This window comes from Neofelis nebulosa, chromosome 11 (genome assembly GCF_028018385.1).
Source record: "Neofelis nebulosa isolate mNeoNeb1 chromosome 11, mNeoNeb1.pri, whole genome shotgun sequence".
Classification (NCBI taxonomy): domain Eukaryota; kingdom Metazoa; phylum Chordata; class Mammalia; order Carnivora; family Felidae; genus Neofelis; species Neofelis nebulosa.
The window spans coordinates 81,676,918-81,700,504 of record NC_080792.1 but is presented as its reverse complement, the minus strand read 5'-3'; the positions used below and the strand labels follow the sequence as shown (position 1 = coordinate 81,700,504).

General features: G+C 49.2%; 1 protein-coding gene across 4 annotated transcripts in view; it reads right to left on the bottom strand.

Annotated features, from left to right (window-relative positions):
* The window catches only part of NOS1 (nitric oxide synthase 1), a 182,522-nt gene that overhangs the window by 46,811 nt on the left and 112,124 nt on the right, over positions 1 to 23,587 (bottom strand). For all 4 annotated transcript variants that reach the window (XM_058691151.1, XM_058691154.1, XM_058691153.1 and 1 more), the window contains exons 3-7: positions 23,446 to 23,572; positions 7,726 to 7,854; positions 5,838 to 5,983; positions 3,704 to 3,866; positions 2,628 to 2,719 (exon numbers count right to left, since the gene is read on the bottom strand). In XM_058691151.1, coding sequence (XP_058547134.1) covers positions 2,628 to 2,719; positions 3,704 to 3,866; positions 5,838 to 5,983; positions 7,726 to 7,854; positions 23,446 to 23,572 — 657 coding nt within the window. The remainder of the gene's footprint in view (positions 1 to 2,627; positions 2,720 to 3,703; positions 3,867 to 5,837; positions 5,984 to 7,725; positions 7,855 to 23,445; positions 23,573 to 23,587) is intronic.

Genomic DNA, 23,587 nt, shown 5'->3' with positions numbered 1-23,587 from the left:
AGAGCCCGACGCGGGGCTCGAACCCACGAACCGTGAGATCGTGACCTGAGCCGAAGTTGGACGCTTCACCGACTGAGCCACCCAGGCGCCCCCCAACTTCCACTCTTGCTCTTTCCACCATCCTTACTTCTCCCCTGCTTGCCCCACCCCCACCCCTCCCTGTACCATACCAAAGTGTACAGACATAGGACTAAGAAGAAATCAACTTCCCTTGTACTCACATTCATTTACTCTAAAGGAAAACTGGAGATCGCCACTGGCCTCACCTACCTAAACTGGCAACTGTGAGACCATACACTGTTATTATGTTGCAGGAAGATTTGTCATTTGTGCAAGGCACCGAGCTGGCGCCCAGCTGGCTCCCCTAAGGGGGAGATCAGCAGTGTTAGGTGTTAATGATGTCTCATCATCAAACTGGGATTTGGGGATCATCAGAAGGACTGAAAGCAACTGAAAGGAGGATGACTTCTTTACGACGTGATTCCAATGTTATTTCATACCAGGAGTTCCTGCCATCCCGGCTCAACAGTCTCATCAGGGGACTCGATCCCAGGCTATGGGAGACACCCCCCGGCTCGTGTCAACCTGAGGGTCACATGGTAGGCCCAACCCATTGCTTGCAGACCTTCTGTACACACCCTGCCCCTGGAACTTTGCTCGGCTACCCATCTTGGCTGGAATCCATCTCTGCTGTCATGTACCCAAGTTCAAGGCCAGACTCAGATTCACCTCGTCCACAAAGCATCTCCTGTCTCGTCTGTTCCCAGGGCTACCTTCTTTCGGAGCCCATGTAGGTCTTGCCGTGTGCGCAAGACAGTATTGCACTTAATGCTGCAGGGATGGGACGCTGTACCTGGGGCTGAGTCTACAACGGGGGCTGAAGGCAGAAGTCGTATAGGGCCAACAGGGCTCTCAACAATCTTGTAGCAAAGGCACCATATTGGAGATGAACACAGAACGAGTCAAACGGTCAGTGTTCCCTCCAGCAGCAAAACACATTGCCGTTTCTTTGGTTGAGCACCACATACAGGGTGTTTGTGTAATATATGTATTTAAAAAGCATGTTCAGAAACACCAGACTCACACACAGCGTGTGGAATGCCTACTCCATGTGCGGGAACTGAGACCAACGGAAGAAATAGAACACACTTATGCCTCCTGAACATGATTTCACTGAACGACAGATCAAATGCCTGCTCCGTTTAAATTACATCCCTCTTTCCCTCCCTTCTTCCCCCTTGCCTGCCTTCCTCTGTTATGTTTTGATAATTTCTATAGATGGTGCACATTCCCTTAAGACCCTCTTACATCCAGATCTGTGGTTTAAAACTTGTGGGGGCACCTGGGGTGGCTCCATCGGTTAAGCGTCTGACTTTGGCTCAGGTCATGATCTTGTGGTTCGTGTGTTTGAGCCCCGCGTGGGGGCTCTCGGGAAGTCAGGGCAGAGATCCTCTGTCTCCCTCTCTCTCTGCCCCTCCCTCGCCTCGCAGATTCATTCTCTCTCTCTCTCTCAAAAATAAATATCAAAAACATTTTTAAAAACTTGTGAAAAAAAAATGGGGTGCCTGGATCGCTCAGTCTGTTGAGTGTCTGACTCTTGATTTCGGCTCAGGTCACTGTTTCATGGTTGTTGGATTGAGCCCTCCATCAGGCTCCATGCTGAAAATGGAGTCTGCTTGGGATTCTCTCTCTCTCTCTCTCTCTCTCTCTCTCTCAAATAAAATTTTTAAAAAATTGTAAAAAAAAAAAAAGGAATCAGCTGAATATTTCTTAAATAGAAGATCTCAAGAAGATGTTCTCTGAGGGGTGAGGTCTTTCAGGAAAAGATCTAAATACTAATTCCCTGAGCAGGCTCTGGGCTTATATTACAGGCCCTTTTCCTACTGGTAGGCTCAGCTGGGACACTGTTTCCTTCTCAAGGAAGGGACACATCCAGGAAAACCCATGCTTCATACAAACAAGCCACTATGGGGGTGACGCAGTGCAGCCTGGGGCTTGTGGGAATATCCCTGCAGTGGCCCACATGGCCCCACCGTGGGGCTGGTCCTCAGCAGCTGGGACAAGGACTGATTGCACGGGATTAACAAGTCTAACCGTCGGGCTGCGGGGCCCCAGCTGTCGCCTTCCAGCTGCAACTTGCCAGTGTGGAAGCCACCAGCTCACATGGTGCCTCCCTGCCTTCGCTTCCTCCCTGGGGCTTTGTTCTTTGGGGCAAGAGGAATCCAAGGTGTGGCTTGGCTTGGCCGAACCTGAAGGAACAGTGCCCCCAGCGGCAGGAAGAGAAAGTGTCTTTGAAATGCAGGCAAAAGACAGAGAGCTGGTAAAAGCAGGTCACTGTTGGCAATGGGACTTTCGGAGTCCTGAAAAGGGAAACACCCCTTCCTGCCCCCTCCACAGGTGATACCGAACTGTGAGGGTTGAACGTGATTTGGGTTGCTGTAGCTTTGCAAGCCACGCAAGAGACAGGACACGGCAGGTGGGACAAGAAGCCAGGCCCCCTCTCGCGGCTTGGCACGTCTCCCCGAGAGGAGAGGGAGAGCATTTCCTCGGCCGGTGAGCCGACTCCACACCCAAGGGTCGACGCTTTGGGGACATCAGACCCCCCTCCCCGGGGCTGGCGGGCTCACCTGAGGTTCCCTTTGTTGGTGGCATACTTGATGTGGTTGCAGATGTAGTTGAACATCCCGTGAGCCGTGGTGCAGTCGCGGGCATCGAACACCTGCGAAGGATGCACGGTGAGAACGGGTGCCTCCTCCTTCCCTCCCCGGCTCCCCCGGTGCAGCCTTCCCACAGGGAAGAGAACCCGGAGCCCATGCCACCTGCTGTCCCGCCAGAGTAGGGAGCGCTCCCCTAATGTGATCAGGGCTGGGTTTTACGGTTTCTTTTTCCCATCCTAATAACCACGGTCAGTCAAACCAGGAAGAATCCCCTGAAGGCAGGCCTGGTGTGTACATGAACGTGGTTAAGGGGTGATGAGCAAAGGGGAGACCTCAGTGGGCTGCATGTATTTCCTGCTAGGTTACTAGGGATGAGGGATTTCAAAACAAAACAAAGAAAAATCAAACAGAACCCCGCTGACCTTGATAACTATTCTACTTCTGATTTCAAACTATTCCCCAGGGGGGCAGAAATCGTATCAGGGGACACAGAATCTAATGCTGTCAGGGAGTAGGTGGATAATATAAACACGCAGAGAGTAGGTGGAATACAAAAGAGAGTGGTGGGGTCTGTGGTAAACTGGAGAGCATAAGCCTTACCAAGAGACGAGCAAGTTGCTTTTTAAAAAAAACAACAACCGTGTTGGGGCACCTGGGTGGCTCAGTCGGTTGCGTGTCTGACTCTTGATTTCAGCTCAGGGCACGATCTCATGGTTCGTGAGATCGAGCCCCGCATGGGGCTCCATGTGCTAACAGTGTAGAGCCTGCTTGGGACAGAGAGCCTGCTCTCTCCCTCTCTCTCTGCCCCTCCCCCATTCATACTCTCTCTCAAAATAAAAATAAGTAAACATTAAAAAAATCCCCAGCATGTTGGCTAAGTGAGACACGACTATGAAGCAGATTGAGTCCCGATCCGAGAATCTGGGACCCCATGCCTACCATCTGGGACTTCGCCATACCCTCCAGGTGGCCTTGCCAAGAGCAGACCCTTTGTACAGCTCCATCCCTCCCTCCCTCCCCACCCACCAAAGAGCCTCACCGCCTACCTGCAGCTTGGACCACTGGATCCTGCCCACGCAGCGGGAGGCGTTCCGCCAGGCATGCTTGGCCCCGTAGATGAGCTCCGTGTCTTTGAGCTGGTAGGTGCCGGTAGTTTCGATCTCTTTGTTCACCTCTTCCAGCCTCTCCGTGTGGGCTTTGGAGCCAAACCTGAGCGAGGAGGGAAGGGACGTGGGAGTGTCACCTCTGCTCCCGAGTTAGGGGTCAGTGGCAGGAGTGAGCCATTCGGGGAGGCCAGAAGCTGCAGCAAGTCTGGGTCCATATGTGGAGACAGTAGTTCAATCATAAGAAGACTGCAAACTCCAATGTCCACAAAGGCCCAGCAGGGACTAAACTGGCTGGGTGGAGACTGTGGCCAACAGGCGAGCCCGTGTCTGGCTCAAAGGTCTCCTTTCATGGGACGAGCACTGGGTGTTATATGTAAGTGATGAATCACTAAATTCTATTCTAAACAAACAAACAATATTTGATTAAAAAAACCAAAACAAACAAATAAAACCAAAGGTCTCCTTACAAGAGAAACCGGATATCAGATTTTTATTTTTATTATATATATATATATATGTGTGTGTGTATATATATGTATATACACATATATGTACATATATGTATATATATGTATATACATATATATACATATATGTATATATATATGTATAATAAAAATAAAAAAAATAAATAAATAAATAAAAATAAAAAAATAAAAATAAAAATATAATAAAAATAAAAAATAAAAATATATGTGTATATATATATATATACATATATGTATGTATATGTATATATATGTGTGTATATATATATATATATATATATATAGTGTTTATTTTTTTATTTTTGAGACAGAGAGAGACAGAGCATGAGCAGGGGGAGAGGCAGAGAGAGAGGGAGACACAGAATCCAAAGCAGGCTCCAGGCTCTGAGCTGTCAGGACAGAGACCCACACGGGGCTTGAACTCCCAAACTGTGAGATCATGACCTGAGCCGAAGTCAGACGCTTAACCGACTGAGCCACCCAGGTGCCCCTTTATTTATTTATTTTTAAAGATTTTATTTTAAAGTAATCTCTCCACCCCATATGGGGCTCGAACTCACAACCCCAAGATTAAGAGTCACTCTCTCCGCTGACTCAGCTAGCCAGGCACCCCTGGAAATCTGATTTGTAAAGGGGACTCTCCTAATTTTTAAACGATGACAAGGAATTCAAGTTTAGAAGGCTGAAAAAATTATTGTAAAAAATTTGGGGCTTACAAAAAGGTATCAAAAACAATATGATGAATACTCAAGCCCAAGAAATAATAAATGAGGGGTGCCTGGCTGGTTCAGTCAGAGAAGCGTATGACTTTTAATCTCGGGGTTGTGAGTTTGAGCCCCATGGTGGGTGGAGAGGTTACGTAAATATATAAAACTTTAAAAAATAATAGAAGAGAAATGATTTTATAATTCCTTGGGGACTATTTTCCCATCATAACCCACTTTCTTCCTGGAAGTGTCTCACGCTTTTCTTCATATGTTTGTCACACGTGTATATATTCCCTAAATCACATACAATATTGTTCTGTATGTTTAAAAAGCTTACATAAATGATGCTACCCTGAATGCATTCTTGCACAAACTTATCCTTTCTTCCTTTTGCACAGTTTGTTTGCGAGCTTCATTCCCACAAATGTGCTGAGCGCTAACTCATTCACCTTTTTACAGCTGTGTAATATTCCCTGACTCAGAAAATACCATCACTTACCCATGCATCCTCCTGTTGAGGGAGTCGAGGTGGTTTCTGGTTGGCTCTCTCTTTTTAATTTTTTTCCCCTATTATAACAATGTTTCGGTGACCATTTTTACGCATACCTTCTGGTGAACACGTGTGAGAGTTTCTTTCGGGCACGTATACCTAGGCATGGAGTTGCTTGAAATATTTCAAATTGAAGCAACACTTTGCAGGCCAGACAAAGACATTTCTGGGGGCCAGATTTGGCCCTTGGGCCGCTAGTTTTCAACCTGTGTGTGTATGGTGGGCGGAGCCCTTACTCTTGGTTCAATTGTCCGCATTGTTGGAGCCGAAGTCTTTGTCCCTGGTACTCAGTAACTCGCCCTGGGTCCCCGGAGTCAACATACACTTGCCTTTTAATTGATGAGTAGTACTGGTCAATGAACTCTTTGGCAAGAGGGAAGAGCTGTTCTTTTGTGCGGACGTCTTCAGGCCTTCGTATCTGCTGAGAGGGGAGCATGATGGAGCCCATACAGATGTGCTCGGTGCAACCCATTTCCTGGAGGGAAAAGAGAGATTTGGGCTACCACTTGGAGGCACGTGGGGGGCTGAGGCCATGGATCTGACATTTGTGGTCGAGTTGACTTGGCCTTTAATTCCCAAATAGCACTGCTCAGGTGCCAGCTTCAAGTCATTGTAGGGTGTGGTCATCAGGCATGGTAAGGAATGATGGGCAGCATTCGAAGGTCCCCAAAGTGTTTGCTCTACTCAACTAGGGGAAGAGGGGCTTTCTGACTGGCACTCCCTGGGAATCAGACTCATTCCTACCGAATCCTCGAGTATTTTCGGAGCCCATGTTCATCAAGGAAGAACCACTATGGCTGAACACGTCTATGGCACATTGATTGCAAAAAGGTCGTCCCAATGCCTCCCTTCCCTGCATCCACACCCTTTGCAATGTGACTTTGCAGCAACTGTCATTGAGAAGTGGAACCTCTCCCCTCTCCCCTTGAATGTGAGCTGGTTTTGGCCAATAGACACTGTGCCCATCCCATGACTAGGCCTCAAGAGATCAAGCATGCTTTTGCTCATTTCCTCTGAAAACCTCGCAACCACCATGGGAACCAGGCCGCGCTAGCTTGCTGGAGGATGAGAGAAACCACATGAAACAGGTGAGCAATCATGGCCAAGGCCATCCTAGCCAGCCCGCCCAGAGCTGACCCCTCAGATGACTGCAGATATTTGAGATCAACTGAGACCAGCAGGACCACCGAGGCAGTCTGTGGACTTTTGAAAAATGAGTGGTGGCTGTTTCAAGCACTGAGTGTCAGGGAAATTTCTTACGCGGCTATAACTCACCGATACAATGTTCTTCTAAGAAGCTCAATTTCAACAAAAATGTAAAGCAATATGGTGATTTGCTGACTGTTAAAAAATATGATAGGGGAGCCTGGGTGGCTCAGTCAGTTAAGCATCCGACTTCGGCTCAGGTCAGGATCTCACAGTTCATAAGTTCAAGCCCCACGTCGGGCTTTGTGCTGACAGCTCGGAGCCTGGAGCCTGCTTCGGATTCTGTGTCTCCCTCTCTCTCTGCCCCTCCCCTGCTTGTGCTCTGTGCCCCTCTGTCTCTTAAAAAATACAATAAAATGTTAAAAAAATGATATAAAAGTTTAGCAGAAACACGGTGAAAGCAAAGGAAGGGCTTGCTCAAGGCTCCATCAGCGGTCAGACTGTGAGAGATGAAGAAAATGCGTTCAGAAGCAGAAATTCTTCTTGAATTCTTTCAGGTTCAAGGTACACAAATACAAAGTATTTCTAGGGCAGCTGGGTGGCTCAGTTGGTTAAGCGTCCGACTTCGGATCAGGTCATGATTTTGCGATTCATGAGTTCGAGCCCCACGTCAGGCACCATGCTGACAGCTCACAGCCTGGAAACTACTTCACGTTCTGTGTCTCCCTCTCTCTCTGCCCCACCTCCACTCGCACCTTGTCTCTCTCTCTTTCTCGAAAATAAATAAAAACATTAAAAAAATTAAAAAAGAAAGTGTTTCCATGAGTGAGTAAGTATCTGCCAGTGATTCCCAAATGGGAGGGGACTTCCCACCCAGGGGACAGTAAGTAATATCTCAAGACATTTTTGGTGCGGTCACAACTTCAGGGGGGCTACTGACATCTCACGTGTACAGGTCAGGGGTGATGCTAAATGTCCTACAGTACACGGGGCGGTCCCCACAACAAAGGCTTAGCCCATGCCAAATGTGGTTAATTCTGAGGCTGGGCCACACCCTGCTGGGGTACTCACCAGTGTGCTCTTAAGGTGAAGGGTGTCAGTGAGGACCACGTCAGTCTCCCAGTTCTTGACCTTGAGGAAGCGGGGGCACTTGGAGGGGCTGCCGTTCTTTGTAGGAGACTGTTTTCCCGAGGCAGGGGGCTGCAGGAGAGATTGGAGGTGGAACATGAGACGGGGCTCGGGGGGCACTTGAAAACTGTCCTCTGGGATTCTTCCTGGAATCTGCCAGAGTTACCAAGGGTCTGCAGAGAGAGGACTCGATTCTTCCGGGGTGACACGTGCAAGGTGGCTGGGAACCTGGTCCCTCTGCCTATGAAGAAGGAGGCACCATGGAAAAGCCTTTTGGGCTCCGTTCCGGGGAGAGGGGTCAGGAACTCAAAGGTGGTCTCTCTGGTGTCTAACACAGGTCTTAGCATACAGCAGGGACTCAATGAATGTTTGTTGAATGAGCAAATGAGCAAGGGACACCATCAGCCTCTCTGAACGGTACTGGCTTTCAGGCCTGAGGAATCACACCCCAAGCTAGGTCAGGTTACTTGGATTTCCGGGCTTTCCTGCTACAGCCCAAACTCACTATTTCCGGCGAGTACTGGGGAAACAGAAAAGATTTAATTGGATAGTTTTGAAGCATGAATGTTTCCCCAAACTTCAGGTTTCTGCCTCTCAAAAATGCCCAGTGCGTTCCTGCCTCAGGGCCTCTGCACTGACTGCTCCTCTGTCTTCAGCACCTTCAGTCCCCCATTTGTCTTCACTTCTATAAACAAATTGCCCAGTAGGTGGTGGGGGATAAGTCCTGGGCTGACCATCGTGGCCCATCCACTTGAGACCTCATTACTAAGGATCACATTCTGTCTTGGGTGTTTCTGAGGAACTGTCCACCTGCTTTTGCACCAGACAAGCATCAGTCAGTCAGCGGCTGTCAGGGAGAGGCAGCAGGCACACGCTGACATGACAGCTGAGTGAGAGAAAGGAGAAGACAAGCCAATGTGGAGTGACATTCATACCAAAGATCGGAGCACTGGGTAGTGACCTTGTGTCAGGGCATGCTCACGCTCAACTAGTATTTATTGAGGACCTATTATGGGCTAGACACTGTTAGGCACTGGGGACACTGTAATGAGCAAGACAGAGAGTGCCCTCGCCCTTCTGGGACATTATTGTCAGAGAAATGGAGATAAATTATAAGTAAACCAACACCCAAATGATATAATATCAGTTGGTTGTAAGGATATATATTGATGACTAAGTGGAGGAGAGAAAGGCAAGTGCAAAGGCCCTGAGGTACAGATGAGCTTGTTAAGTTCAAAGGGCCAGTGAGGAGGCCAGTGTGGCTGGAGTGCGTGAGTACAGTTAGTTCAAGGAGATGAAGTCAGAAAGGAGGCCGAATCGTCATCTCATCAGCTTGAGGGGCTCAGGATGGTGAGGAAGCTGTGAATTCCAGTGAACTGGACGAAGTCCGGGAAAGAAATCACGGAGCACACTGAAGGACTACTACTGGAAACTGGCATTCAATAAGCACTCACTATGTGCCAAGCAAAATCTTATCATGCCCATTTTACAGATGAGGAAACTGTGGCACACAGAGGGGTTAACTAAGTCGTCCAAGGTCACAAAGTTAGTAAGCTGGAACCAGGAGTCAAATCCTAGCAGTCTTTCAAACCATGCCCTGAACTGCTGACTCTCCTGCCTCTTGGCCATTATGCATCATTCATTCATTCATTCATTCATTCAACATGTGTTTATTGAGTATCTCCTATGTTCCAAGCAAGGTAGCAAGGGCCAGGCCTACAGTGACAAACTACACAGATGTGATCTCTGCCCTCATGGAGTTCATTGTGCAAGATGGGGGTCAGGGGATGGATGACAGCTTACGAGTCATTAAAACCAGGTGCAATGGCTGCCCTAACATGAGAAGTTGGTTGTGTACAGGGCACTGTGGAAGCCCACAGAAGGGGCACCTAACCCAGAGCATTTGGCCTCTAAGTAGAGACCTGCAGGACAAGTAGGTATTAATCCGGCAAAGAGAGAAGAGCAAGGTCTTGTGGGCAGAAGGAACAGCTTATGCAAAGGTCCTGAGGTGAGAGGCATACCGCAGCCACCTTTCTGGCCAGCAGAATAGAGAAGCTCTGTGCTAAAGCGTCTGTGCCGCCATGTTGGAATCTGGGGCCCAGAGCGTAGGTGAACAGCATGTTAAAGACCTCTCCAGAACCATGCAAGAGTTAGCAGAGAACAAATGGAAGGTGCCATGACTCCTCATCTTCCACACCTCCCTGCTGTGGCCAGATCTGGTCATCCCCAGCGATTCCCGTCTCAGTGCTGGGCATCACCATCCAACCACCTGTGCAAGCCACACTTGGGGCCTGTCCTGAACATCATTCTCTTCATCCCCCACAGTGAGTGCCTCCTCAGGTCCCACCATTTTAGCTTCTCCATAGCTCTAGAACCCACCGCCTCCTCTCACTTCCCACCGAACTGGCGAGCCCCGTGGCCAGGCCAACATCATCTTTCACCTGGATGAATGCAATCACCTCCTGAGTGTCAGCCATCACTTCTTGCTGCTGGCACGAGAATCTGCTGCCCTTAGTGCACCTGCCATTGTGGTCATTGCGGTCATTGCCGCAAGTATCACTATAGTCCTACCATCCCGGGGGCAGGAGAAGGATCTGGAGGCGTTCTTCCCTTCACTCCCGTTCACATTTTCTGCTTGCTCAGCTCCAAGTTACTTTACTTCTGTCCCCTTGTGAGGCCACATACAAACAGCTCCATTTCCTTTGGAGGCCTGGCCAGACAGCCTCCACACTTCTTTAAGATTCTGTCTCCGTGACTGTCTCTCCCAGCAGACACGCAGGTGACAGAAGTCACATCTTTAGCCAAGACTCTGTGGTGACAAATTCCTCAGCATCCATGAGAACCAAAAAAAAAAAAAAAATCTGACCTTGCCCATGTGGGAGCACCCCGGCCACTCTCCCTAAATACTGGGCATCACTCAGCCAGGTTACAAACTCTCTTGACCATCCCTAAGGATGTTCCAGAGGCTGAGGAGTAGCTGGAATCCCAGATGGGGGATAAGAGGTGCCTTGGTGGCATTGGGGTCAGGCCTAGGACCCAGAGAGGGGGTGCGAGGGCAGACGGTGGGGAGCACAGTGAGGCGGGAGGAAGAGGCGTGGGGTGTGGCTGGTGGGGGCGGGGGACAGTGAGCAGCCCTCATTTGGCAGGGTGTGGAAATAGCGAGGTAACAGGCATAATGAAAAAGTCCATCTGTGGAGGCTCCAGATGTGCAAGGGGTGGTCATTTCGAGCCCAGAACCTGGGAGCCCCAGGCGTGGGCCTTGCCCCGCTCCACCCGGGGCTGCGCCGAACGGCACCCCTGAAAGCAGGCATTAGGAGGCCTCTGGCGGGGCTGTGGTACTTGGGGCTTTGATGTTTTAATTAGCCAGCAGTCATATTAGATGACTCAGGAGGGGACAAATGGGGAGATTAATATAGCAGTCAGGGGCCCTGCATGGGGGATGCAAATGACTTTTCTGAGTGGGGACTGAAAGGTTCTCGCTAAAAATGCACATTAGTGGCACTTGTGAGTTATTAAGCTGGGGACGGGGCATACGCAGGCTTTGGGCTGTGGCTACGCATGTCCTTTTCTAGATTTGTGTCTGGGGTAGTCAGTGGAAGTTTTTCAGGTGGCAGGAGACACGGGCTAGGTCTTGGTGGGCTCTGGTGGGGGTGCCCAGATGCTTGCCCCTAAAAACAGACAGGAGGCTCTGAACACTTAACTGACTGCACCCTGTTTCGTTCTGCCCCTCCCTCCTCTCTCTTCTCCAAAAAGTACATATTGAGGGGGGCGCTTGGGTGGCTCAGTCGGTTAAGCATCTGACTTCGGCTCAGGTCATGATCTCGCAGCCTGTGAGTTCGAGCCCCGCGTCGGGCTCTGTGCTGACAGCTCGGAGTCTGGAACCTGCTTCAGACTCTGTGTCTCCCTCTCTCTCCGCCCCTCCCCCCACTCATGCTCTGTCTCTGTCTCCTAAAAAATAAATAAACATTTAAAAAATTAAAAAAAAATACGTATCGAGGGGTGCCTGGGTGGCTCAGTCGGTTGAGCATCAGACTCTTTGGCTCAGCTCAGGTCTTGATCTCAGGGTTATGGGTTCAAGCCCCACATTGGGCTCCATGCTAGGCACGAAGCCTACTTAAGAACAACAACAACAAAAAATGAATACATATCGAACACCTGTTCTGTGCCAGCGACTTGTGTTCTTGGCCCTACAGTGGTCCCCACTCTCATCCCACAACTGGGAGAAGCCTCATATGGTTGCGTGCAAAGGTTTGCAAACTGCAGCCCGGGGACCAAACCTGGTCCCCTGCACATTTTTATACAGCCCATGAGCTAAGAATCGTTTTCCAGTTTTTAGCCTGTTGAATAAAAATATCAAAAAAAAAGAGTAATGTTTCATAACACATACAAGGTACATGAAGTTCAAACTTCAGTGTTCATAAATAAAGTTTTATTGGCACATGGCCATACGCATTTGTTTCTATATTGTCTGTGGAGGCTTTTGTGATACAGCAACAGAGCAGGGTAGTTGTAACAGAGACCAAGATCATACAGCCCACAAAAGCCAAAAATATTTCCTACCTCTCCCTTTACAGAAAAGTCTGTGGACTCTTGATCCAAAGAATCGAATTCCAGTGGCTGAATGCTTCAGTTTATGTTACTTATGTCTCCACCTGCATTAGCGATCTCTCCCGATCATCTTTTAAAACAGCACCCCACCACTGATATTCCCTGTTCCCTTATCATGCTTTATTTTTCTTCAAGGCCCTTATCCCTGCCTGCAATTTATGAGTATATATGTTTCTGTAGGTGAATGCATACGTATCTATGTCTCTATGTCTTATACAGATAATTAGATATAGATACAGTTTTCTCTCTACCCGCTGTCCACTTAGCTCTATCTGCATATGCTACAAACACTTGAGGTCTGCGATGGACTGAACTGTGTCCCTCCTGAATACATACGTTAAAGCCCTAACTCCCCATATGACCCTGTTAGGAGACAGGACCTTTAGGAAGTAATTAAGGTTAAAAGAGGCCATGAGAGTGGGACCTAAACTGATAGGATTGGTGGCCTTATAAGAAGAGGAAGAGACATCTCTCTCTTTGTCTTTTTCTCTCAGCGCACACACAGAAAGGCAGAGTTAGGGTACAGTGAGGGCGGCCGTCTGCAAGCCAAGCAGGGAGCCCTCACCCAATGTGACTGTGCTGGCATCCTGACCTCTGACTTCTAGCCTCCAGAGCTATGAGAGATAACTTTCTACGTTTAAGCCCCAGAGCCTGTGGTATTTTGTGATGGTGCTGATGGATGCCAGGTCTAAATGCATTTCAAAATTATAGAGCCCCTCGAAGGCTAAGCCAAAGGCTTTTGTCTTGACTTAGTAGAGAAGGGGGGACCCTGGAAGCTGCCTGATGCAGGGGGGAGCTTATCAAAGCTCTAGTTCAGGACACATGACTACAAGGGCTGCAGTGGGGAGAGGGTGAGGGAAGAGAGGCCCATGTGCAGGTGGGAAGCCGGGAAGGCAGAACACAGCCGCAGCTGCAGGGGGGTGGGAGGAGCTGGAGATTGGGGTGCCAGCAGCAGCAAAGACAGCCTGGGGGTGTGAGAGGGTGGGAGGGCAGGGGACCAAGTCAACACTGACTCGCAGGTTCTTCGTGAGTGGGAGTATGGTGAGCCTTCTGGAACCTTCTGGAGCTTTCTAGCAGAGATTAGGGAGTAAGGAGCAGAAGGGATGGCAAGGTGGAGGGAAGGGGGATTTGAAGGCAGGAAGATAGACACGAGACATCAGAATCTGGGAGATCTAGAAATAGAGGCCAAGCACCTTGTCCTCCCCCAACTGTGGGCTGTCACAGTCAGGGGCCTCCCAGTGGGATGGGGCCAAGAGCTTGACAGCAGGGAGGGAAGCCCTTGGGAGACACAACATCTTAGGAACCATTAATGGGCTGAACTGTGTTTCTCCCATACTCATATGCTGGTGTCCTAACCCTCCAGCACCTCAGAATATGGCCTTGGGGCACCTGGGTGGCTCAGTCAGTTAAGGGTCTGACTCTAGATTTCGGCTCAGGTCATGTTCTTGCGGTTCATGAGACTAAGCCCTGCGTTGGGCTCTGTGCTGACAGTGTGGAGCTTGCTTGGGATTCTCTCTCCCTCTCTCTCCCCTGCTCATACTCTCTCTTTCTCTCAAAATAAATAAACATTAAAAAAATTAAAAGAAAAAAAAGAATATGGCCTTATGTGGAGTCCTAAACAAGGCAATTAAATTAAAATGAGGTCATTCAGGTGGGCCCTAATCCAATATGGCCAGTGCCTTTATAAAAAGGAGAAATTTGGGGGCACCTGAGTGCCTAGTTGGTTAAGCATCTGACTTTAGCTCAGGTCATGATCTCACAGTTCATGAGTTTAAGCCCCGTGTCGGGCTGTGTGCTGACAGCTCGGAGCCTGGAGCCTGCTTCGGATTCTGTGTCTCCCCCTCTCTCTCTGCCCCTCCCCTGCTCTCTCTCCCTCTCAAAAATAAATAAACTTTTAAAAAAAAGTGGGGAGGGAATTTCGAGGCACACACACACACACACACACACAGAGGGAGAAGCCGTGTGAGCATCCCCAAGCCAACGAGACAGGCCTGAGGAAGATTCTCCCTCGCAGCCCTCAGAAGGAAGCAACCTGCCAACACCTTGATTCCAGGAGCTCTCCAGCCTCCAGAGCCATGAGACAATACATCTTCTGTTGTTTAAACCACCCAGTTTGTCATGCTTTGTAAGAACAGCCCCGGGAACGAACTCAGCAGCTAAAGCCCAAACCTGTACGAGGCAAGTAACTTCTTACACTTTGTCAGCACCAGGGACAGCTTCTCCCTCCTGGGCCTGCAGCAACCCGCGGCGCTTGGCTTGTCCTAAAAAGAGGGCAGCATCCTGGGGCTGAGCCGGGCGTCAGGCCAGCCACCCTGGGGGGCCAGAGGCCGCACGCCGCCGTGCCCTCAGCTGCAGCCTCAAGCAGCACTGTCGCAGCCTGTGGGCACCTCCTCCCCAGGGCAGCAAGCGTAACCCGGTTATGAGCTGTGGCAGCTCAGGGGCCAGGACCACAGACCGCAAACCAGCAGGTATGTACCCATCTGTGCCGTGAAAAAAATTGCTACTTATAAAACTTAACTGGGGCACCTCGGTGGCTCAGTTGGGTAAGCATCCAGCTTCGGTTCAGGGCACGATCTCACGGTTCGTGGGTTTGAGTCCCGCATCGGGCTCTACTGTTAGCACAGAGCCCACTTGGGATCCTGTCTCCCTCTCTCTCTGCCTATCCTGTGCACGTGCTCTCTCTCTCTCTCTCTCAAAAATAAATAAACATTAAAAAAAAAAAAAAAGAAAAACTTAACCAACTGTGTTTTGTACCTTGGAGTATAATTTCCTTGTAGTGTATTCCAAGCGTTATTTCTAAAGTGATTAATTCTTTATAATAAGTCTACCGAAGCTTGAAATCGTTTATTCTCTACCCCCCTCCCCCAATTCAACAGTTCATTTTCTGTAGAGGATGATTAAAGAAAGGAGGTACTCTACAGTCAGACCATCACAGTTTGGATCCACAGACAAGGGCCTCTGCAGATAAGGGGTCTTTAAGTTATTTTGTTGAGTAGATGCTTAAAGTTGCACTGATGTCGTGAGGTAACTAAATGTTATTAGACAACTCTAAATTTGGTCCCATTACCAGACCAAAATATATCTGTGCATTATGAATTAATTTTAACGTTTATTTTATTATTTTTGAGAGGGAGGGAGAGAGAGAGAGTGAGTGAGCACGAGTGGGGGAGGGGTAGAAAGCGAGAGGGAGACACAGAATCCGAAGCAGGTTCCAGGCTCTAAGCTGTCAGCACAGATCCCGACTCGGGACTCGAACCCACAAACTGCAAGATCATAAGCTGAGCTGAAGTTGGACACTTAACCAACTGAGCCACCCAGGCGCCCCGAATTCACTTTAAAAGAAATCTTGGAATTACCTTGTGGCCTAACCCCCTTCTGCTACACTGGCACAGTGTGCGTGTTTAAATGAGAGCATTAACTTGCTAAAGGTAAATATTTAAAATGCACAACAAGCTTGGTGATTATGTTTTGTCCTTTTTACCTTTTAAAATATCCTAGGACTGGGGGCGCCCGGGTGGCTCAGTCGGTTGAGCGCCAACTTCGGCTCAGGTCACGATCTCGTGGTCCGTGAGTTCGAGCCCCGCATCGGGCCCCTGTGCTGACAGCTCAGAGCCCGGAGCCTGTTTCAGATTCTGTGTCTCCCTCTCTCTCTGACCCTCCCCCATTCATGCTCTGTCTCTGTCTCAAAAATAAATAAACGTTAAAAAAATAAAAAAAAAATTAAAAAAAATAAAATATCCTAGGACCCTCGGAAAATGGAAGTGGGTTGGGGCTCTATTGACCTCTAAGGATCTGCTGGGAGAACTACCAGTTTCCACAAAGAGGAAAAATGACTTTGACCGAACTTGGCTTATCTGGGAAAAGAATAGGAATACGGTTTGATGCGATGGATAAGCACGCGGAGTGGTGTCACGGATTCCTGACCCAGACATCATTGTCGCATTGGAAAGCGCCAGGACGGCTTGCTTTGAATATACTCACTATTAAAACAAACAGTTAGCAAAAGACGTGGAAATTCCTGCAGGGCTGAACCCAAACCCCCATCAACTCAGGCCCCGCTTCCTGGCTCCTCCCTGGCTCTGACCACCTGGGGCGGCAGGATAGGAAGGCTGATCTCATGGCTAAATGACCTACAAAGACCCTGAGGGTCACCAGCAGGTGACATCGTGGGTGGAGGGAAACAAGGTTTGGATTTGGCTGCCACTGGGGCCTGACGAAGACTCTGCCCCACATAATTCCCAGGAGTATCTTTGCTGAGGCTGTTTTTGTCCCCTGTTTGAGGGCGTCCCTGGAACACTGGGTAACGTAACAGAGGAGGGTACTGAAGGCACTTTGGGGAAATCCAGCCTAGATGGTCTTATCCTGGTCACGAGCTGGAACCAACCAAGGGATAGCTAGTCCGATTGAGCTGGGGGCGATAATGAGTTCAGTAGCAGTTTATCGCTTGCGATTTGGGCACCTTCCCACAGAGAGAGATTAATCTCCAAACACAGGAGTTTCCTTAAGTGCTCAGAGAGGCTTAGGGAAGGGAATAATCCACCGGCAGCCCGATGGAGCCAGTGTCTCTGGCTAACGCCCGCCAGGCAGGCCTGCAGGGAACGTCTGAGTGTGATTCTACGAGATTCCAACTATCACGGTATAATAACTGCCATGTGTGTGTGTGTGTATGTGATGTCTGTAGCTTGTCTCGGACATGGAAGTTTCCGGAGGTTGAGGCAACTATTTGACGAAAAGACGATGCCCAGGCGGTGAACTTCTGCAGGGCAGTGATCGTGTCCCATCTCCTTCCATCGTGAGCGGCGTTCCGTGAATGCCTATTTGGTGCCCGGCTGGGGCCAGGCCATTGCACATCCAGGGGCTCACGGAATCCTCATGGCAAACCCATTTTTCAGAGGAGAAAACAGAGGCTCTGAGAGGTGCAATGACAAGCTTCAAATTAACAGCTGACAGGCAACAGAGCTGGGCCCGCAAAGCCCCCGCCTTCCCACTGCAGACAGGCTGCTCGCAGTGTATCCTCCCAGAGCCTGGCCTCAAGCAGTGGTAGAAAGATACACACACTGCCTCGATCTCAACGATCGACGAGAACGACAACGGAGTCACAGAGGGAGACAGGTCCAGCTGTGTCACTCGGTGACTCCGTGGCCGCTTACCTTCCCTTTCTAAGCCCCATGGGTGTCATCTGTATAAAGGGGATTGTGCTTCCTGCCCTATGTGCCTCCCGTTAGCAATATAACAATTAGCAGTAAATCTACATCTGAATCAGCAACATGAGAATTAGCCAGATGAAACGCCAGCAAAAGCAGCGATAATAATCATGCACATTTTTGGAACGCTTATTCTGCGCCGGACTTTTAAGAATTAAGAGTGGGCTCCGTGGCCTGGGTTCAAGGCCCATTTCCATCACGCACTAGTCATGTGACCTTCATCCAGCTAACCCTCTGTGCCGCAGTTTAGTTATCTGTCAGATGGGGGCGATAGAACTTCACTGAATTGGGCTGGGGGTCAACGGAGACCACGGACCCGAAGCGCCCAGCACCGTGCCTGAGGTTGCTCAGCAAATATCAGCGACTATTGCCACAGATCCTGCCATTCCACACCTCACCTCCCCACGACTGGATGAATCTGTTAGGAAACAGAGCCTCGGTGCAGGTGCAAATTTGTTCTCTGTCCAAGGTCACCAGTGGGATGAGGCCCAAACCCAGCGGACCCCAGAGCTGAGCTCTTGGCCCCGTGCTGAGGGTGGGGAGTCTGAGGGTTCCAATGGCCACACCGCACAGGGTGGTGTCGGAATCCTCATTATTGTTATTTTTGTCCTGACATCGTGAACGCGCGGTGAGTCAGGGCTGACTTAGCTTTCCCTGTGGCAGGCTGGGTTGTCATCGAGAGGCAGACAGTTCTGCTGGTTTGCCTTCATTCGGATGCAGCCGGGGTGGGGCCGGCTGCCGCCTTTCGCCTTTCGGTTTTCAGCAAAGCCAGCACCTGCTGGCCAGCTGGGGCTTGTGCCTGAGTGGAGAGGGGCCCAGACCTCCTCTGATCCTCTCAAGACTGGGGATCCTCAAGCACTCCCCACACGCCTCATAATTTGGGGCTCCCCAGAGAGACTGGGATGATGCCGACGCGTACCTCATAGTAGAGAAGAGCTTCTCAACAGATTTTGACATTTTGAAAGCAGCCAGCCAGCCCCAGGTCCCCAGGGGTGAGGAAATGCCAGGCTCCGTCTCTGTCAGCAAGAGGCTGGAGAGACAGGCAGCAGGCTGAATAAGATGGGGGGAGGATGACATTGGACATCCCACCTCCCCCAGGCTCAAGACCCTCCCTCACATCTACTAAGGACTGGACGACCAATGCTTAATTAGCATCTGAAAATAGACATTCTGCCCTTAAGGTGGACACCCTTTCCCCCTTTAGGAAAGCAAACCAGGCGGGTAAGGTGCTTAATGAAAGGGAAGCTGAGGGGCACCTGGGTGGCTCAGTCGGACTTCAGCTCAGGCCAGGATCTCACAGTTTGTGAGTTCAAGCCCTGTGTCGGGCTCTGTGCTGACAGCTCAGAGCCTGGAGGCTGCTTTGGATTCTCTCTCTCTCTCTCTCTCTCTCTCAAAAATAAATAAACATTAAATTTTTTTAATTAAAAAAAATAAGAAGGGAAGCTGAGAGGGGCTTGATTCAAATCCTGAGGTTTTGCAGGGAGAACAGACCAATGGCAGTTTCTCAAGTCACTTTCCCAGGATGGCATTTGCACTTCAGAGGGTTATTACGTAAAGGGCCTTTAGAATGGTGTCAAAATTCAATATGTGTCCCCGCTGGTATTAAGGCTAAAGACAGCCTCAGAGGTTCAATAATGATCCTTAGCAAGAAAAAAAAAGGCAGTGTATGAGCCACTGCTATTCCTTTTACTAGAATACCTTTTCCTACTTCCTACTAGGCAAACTCCTACATGATCTTCAAAACCCAGTTCAAATGTCCCTTCTTTAGGTAAACCTTTCCTGATACCTGCTGAGGTATTTATGTTCCCCAAGTGTTTTGTGTCCCTTTGTGTTTTAGATTAATTGCGCTGTATCTGTGTCTGTCTCCCCACATTTGTCTGCGAAGGTCTTAAGGGCAGGGAGGGCCATGTTTACTCATCTTCGCTTCCACCAGAGCCGTGCACATGGCAGGCATGGGGTGAATGTTTGGTGATGGGTAAACTGATCCTTTTAATCTACCAGCACATGCCAGATACAATCAAAGATGAGAATTCGAATCACACCCAGTGTTCCAGGGACTTGGGTCTCACTGGCTATGCCCACTGCTGAACCAGACTGTTAGCAAGAGAAATAACCATTAGATACAGATGGACATTTCAGCCTCCTGAGACTGGTTTAAGAGAAGGTGCTTCTGTGGCTGATTTTACTTGAATTCGGACGAAGGAGAGAATCAAGAAGGAGGAAGCAGACCTCACTATTCCTTTGGGGAGCTAACAGTCTTCTGAATCAGGAAGTTCCTTCTCTTGTCTAACCGGCACCCGCCCTGCTTCACTTGGACTCTGTTGCCTTTTGCTGGGTCCCTGGGGAAGATGCGGACCAGCTATGCTTCCACTTTCTGCTGTCTATTCCTGACTCACAGAGGCAGGTAGCGGCCGGGTCTCTCTTTGTGTTATTAACAATGCTATTCCCCACAGATGCCTAAAAAAGCAGCAAATGTGGGTTACAACTGGGAGGAAGGAAGCCGATCCCAGGAGCTCCAGGTAAAGGGGCTTTGAGCAGGTAGAGAAGAGACTAAGCACATACGCCGATCTTTTAGGACAGAACGAAGAACGTTACGTTTTTCTATTAATTTGCTCAGCCTGGGAAACGTTTCTTAGCACTGTGCCTACGGAGATGTCTAGCAGGAGGTAACAGGGCTGCTTCCTTTAGCTCTGGGGCTGGATTCCAATTTAACCAGGCGCTTGGATCTCTGTCCCCTTCCAGCTGTATTTCTGAGAGGCATATGAACACTGAGTCTCAGACAACTGAGCCAGGATGATCTCGCTGGCCAGTGGTTTTGGGATCACGGACGACACCAAGGATTTGCTCATGATAAAGGAGTGAATGTACATCCTAACCACTGCTGGTCTGTATCCCATGCGTCCAGGGGCTCCCAAATTCTAAAACTGCCTGGCTGCCTTCATCTCAGGAAGATGCAGTCCCTTCTTCTCTCTTTATCACCTTCTCTACTTCTCCAAGCAAAGGGAATTGCCATTTCGAGGGGTCCTGAGACAAGGTCTCACAGCACCTTTCCCTGATGACTATGCACTGAGCACTTGAGTCCCCCACCCAAATTCATATGTTGAAAGCTAACCCCCAGGTCGATGGTATTGGGAGGTGGGGCCTCGGGGACAGGATTCGATCACAGGGGTGGAGCCCCTATGGAGAGGATTAATGTCTTATGAAAGAGACCCCAGAGAGATGCCCCTTTGCCTTGTGAAGACACAGCGAGAAGACACCTGCCAGAAACCAGGAAGTGGGCTCTCATCAGACACTGAATTGTCTGTGCCTTGATCTTGGACTTCCCAGCCTCTGGAGCTGTGAGAAATAAATACCTGTTGTTCGTAAGCCACCCAGTTTATGGAATTCTGGAAATAAAGCAGCCTGCCTGACCTAAGACATTTGATCATTTCATCACAAAGCTCCAAAAACGGGGGTGGTCAGCGGTCCTATTAATCACTCTTGTTCCCAACATTGAGAACCTCACTACTCAGGCTTGGCGTTCGAGGTTATGGCTTTCAAGCTATCACTGTCTAACCGAGGTGGACAGCATAAAAGGAGATGGCTCTCGTCCTGCCACTGCTCCGATTTCGGCAGTGACTTTAAGGGTCTTTCTAGTGGGGTCAAGGCTTCCTCTGCTTTGTCTCTGTGAGTCAGATCTTGGGGGTTACTGCAGACCAGCGATTATAAACTCCGATACCTGGAGGGGACAGGTAGGAAGCTAAGGCAAATCAGCAAGGCAGCTTGGCTAACTTCAAGACGGATGTATATTAAGCATGAAAGAATATTCTTCATTGTTGTAAGACACGAAATCTTCCTCGTGTTTCCTGAAACATATAAATCTCTTGGTCTAACTCTAACTGCCGCTTATCACAAAGTCATGGATATGAAAATATTTCCCTTTCGTCCTAAGAAACTCAACAGCATTGATGTTATAAAAGGTGACAACAGACAACAGCCTTAACAAGAGGGATGTGATATGGAGTAGCGGGGATTGAGACAAACTAGGGAGTCCTTGCTCTGTCTAGAGGGACAGCTGCTGCTCAGTCCATGCAGATTATCGTCCCGTTAGAACACAGGCTCGAGGTGGTCAGGTTGTCCACATTTTGTTAAGAGAAGCTGTGATTATGATATTTAGGTAAAATTGCAAAACATTGGCAGTAGATTCAAAGTACAGACATAAATTGTCTCTTAGGACGCTAGAGTGCAGACCTAACACTTCATGTCCATAGCCTGGATCTAGCCTGAGGCTGCCTCTTTCCATCCTTTTTATTTGTCTTGGGAAGGTCTGAATTATGCCAATACCCCTTTATTGTAAGTTAAAGAGAATATAAGGAAAAATGCTAACTTTTTTGTTCATTTAATCATGAACGGAAAGTAGTCCCCTCCTGCTCACAGCGTGGCCCTGACTTTTGAGGACAGCATAGCAGAAGTCTACGATGCTGTTCATCTTCCAAGCATTCAGAGGTCACTGCAAGAGAGAGAGGAACTGGCTGGTGGGAGCACGGCTCTGACCTACCGCAGACCCGTGACATCCTTGTCTTCCTGGCCAGCTATCAGCAGCTGAGGAAAGCAATCCCCACCGAGGCTCTGGAATGTCCCATCCTCCCCTGAGGCTACACAGAGAGGCTCTGGGTCGTTGCTCAGGTGAACCGGTAGTAGTGAAAGGTGCCATCCACATACACGCATCAGAAGACAGAATTTGGCAACCTGCCCTATGCCGTCCAGGGCTTGAGACAGATGGAGAGAAGAAGGTGGCCTGCTGAGTGACCTGGGCCACCTCCCGGTTCTGACCTCGCATTTGTCATTCTGACCTATACTTTACTGCAGTGCAGAGGCTGGGTGGGAAATTCATATGCTTTAATGGGGTTGCGCCGGCCTGGTCCGTTCGCTACCCGAGAAGGTAACAAAAAGGCACTGCTGATCTGTGGCCAAATCTATCCATGCTCAGAAACAGTATTGACTCAGCTGTCAAAACACATCTCCGCAAATTGGCAAAGACCGAAAAATTCGGTAATACGTTAGGTTGGCAGGGCTGTGGGGAAACCACCACTCTCCTGCTTGGCTGGTAGGTTTGGGACGATCTTTACAGTGAGCAATTTCTCAATGTCTGCCAAAACCACAAAGGTATGTAATCTTGGACCCAGAAATTCCACTTCTAGGAATTTATTCTATTGAAAAGTCTGTCCATGTGCCACAGCAAGGCATTTATGGGATGTCACAGCAAAATACTGGCAGTGACTGAAGTGTCCATTATGGAGGATGAGCTCAGTAAGTACAGTGGAGCCATGCAATGGAATATTATATAGCCACGAAAAAGAACCAGGACTCTCTTTGCCCACTAATGGGGACTCATCACCAAGATACGGCGGTAAGTGAAAAAAGCAAAGTGCAAAGCAATATGTATAATGTGCTGTCACTTGTGTGAAAATAATATGTGTGTGTCTTCGTCAGTCTATGCATAAAGTATTACTAAAAGGACCACAGAAATGATGACTATTGCTTGCCTTGGTGGAGGGAAACCGTGTGGCTGGGATTAGGGGAGAGAAGAAAACTTTTTACCATGTGTCTTTACCTTCTAAATTTGGAGTGCAAATGGCATGTGAGTGCCTTTCTTGGTGGAAACAGAATTACATTTGAGGTACAGCAAGATTACAAACAAAACAAAACAAAGGCAAAATCCATATCCTAGGATACACACTCCTGGCCTCAACGCCCCTCAGCCATGGTGGCTCATTTCCATCCCCACATGGCTGGCCATTTGGCATCCCTCCCCCCATCTTCACACCGGAGAAGGGCCAGGGACCGCGGGTAGAGTGTGAGGGCCACTTACCTGCTCCTTCTCTGAATACGGGTTGTTGAGGACGACAGGCACGTGGCCCTTCCCCCACAGGTCACTGAAGACTCGGTCATTCTCCACGCCCAGGGGCAGTGGCTTGTGTGACTTGCCATCCATACCTCTGAAAGGCAAAGCA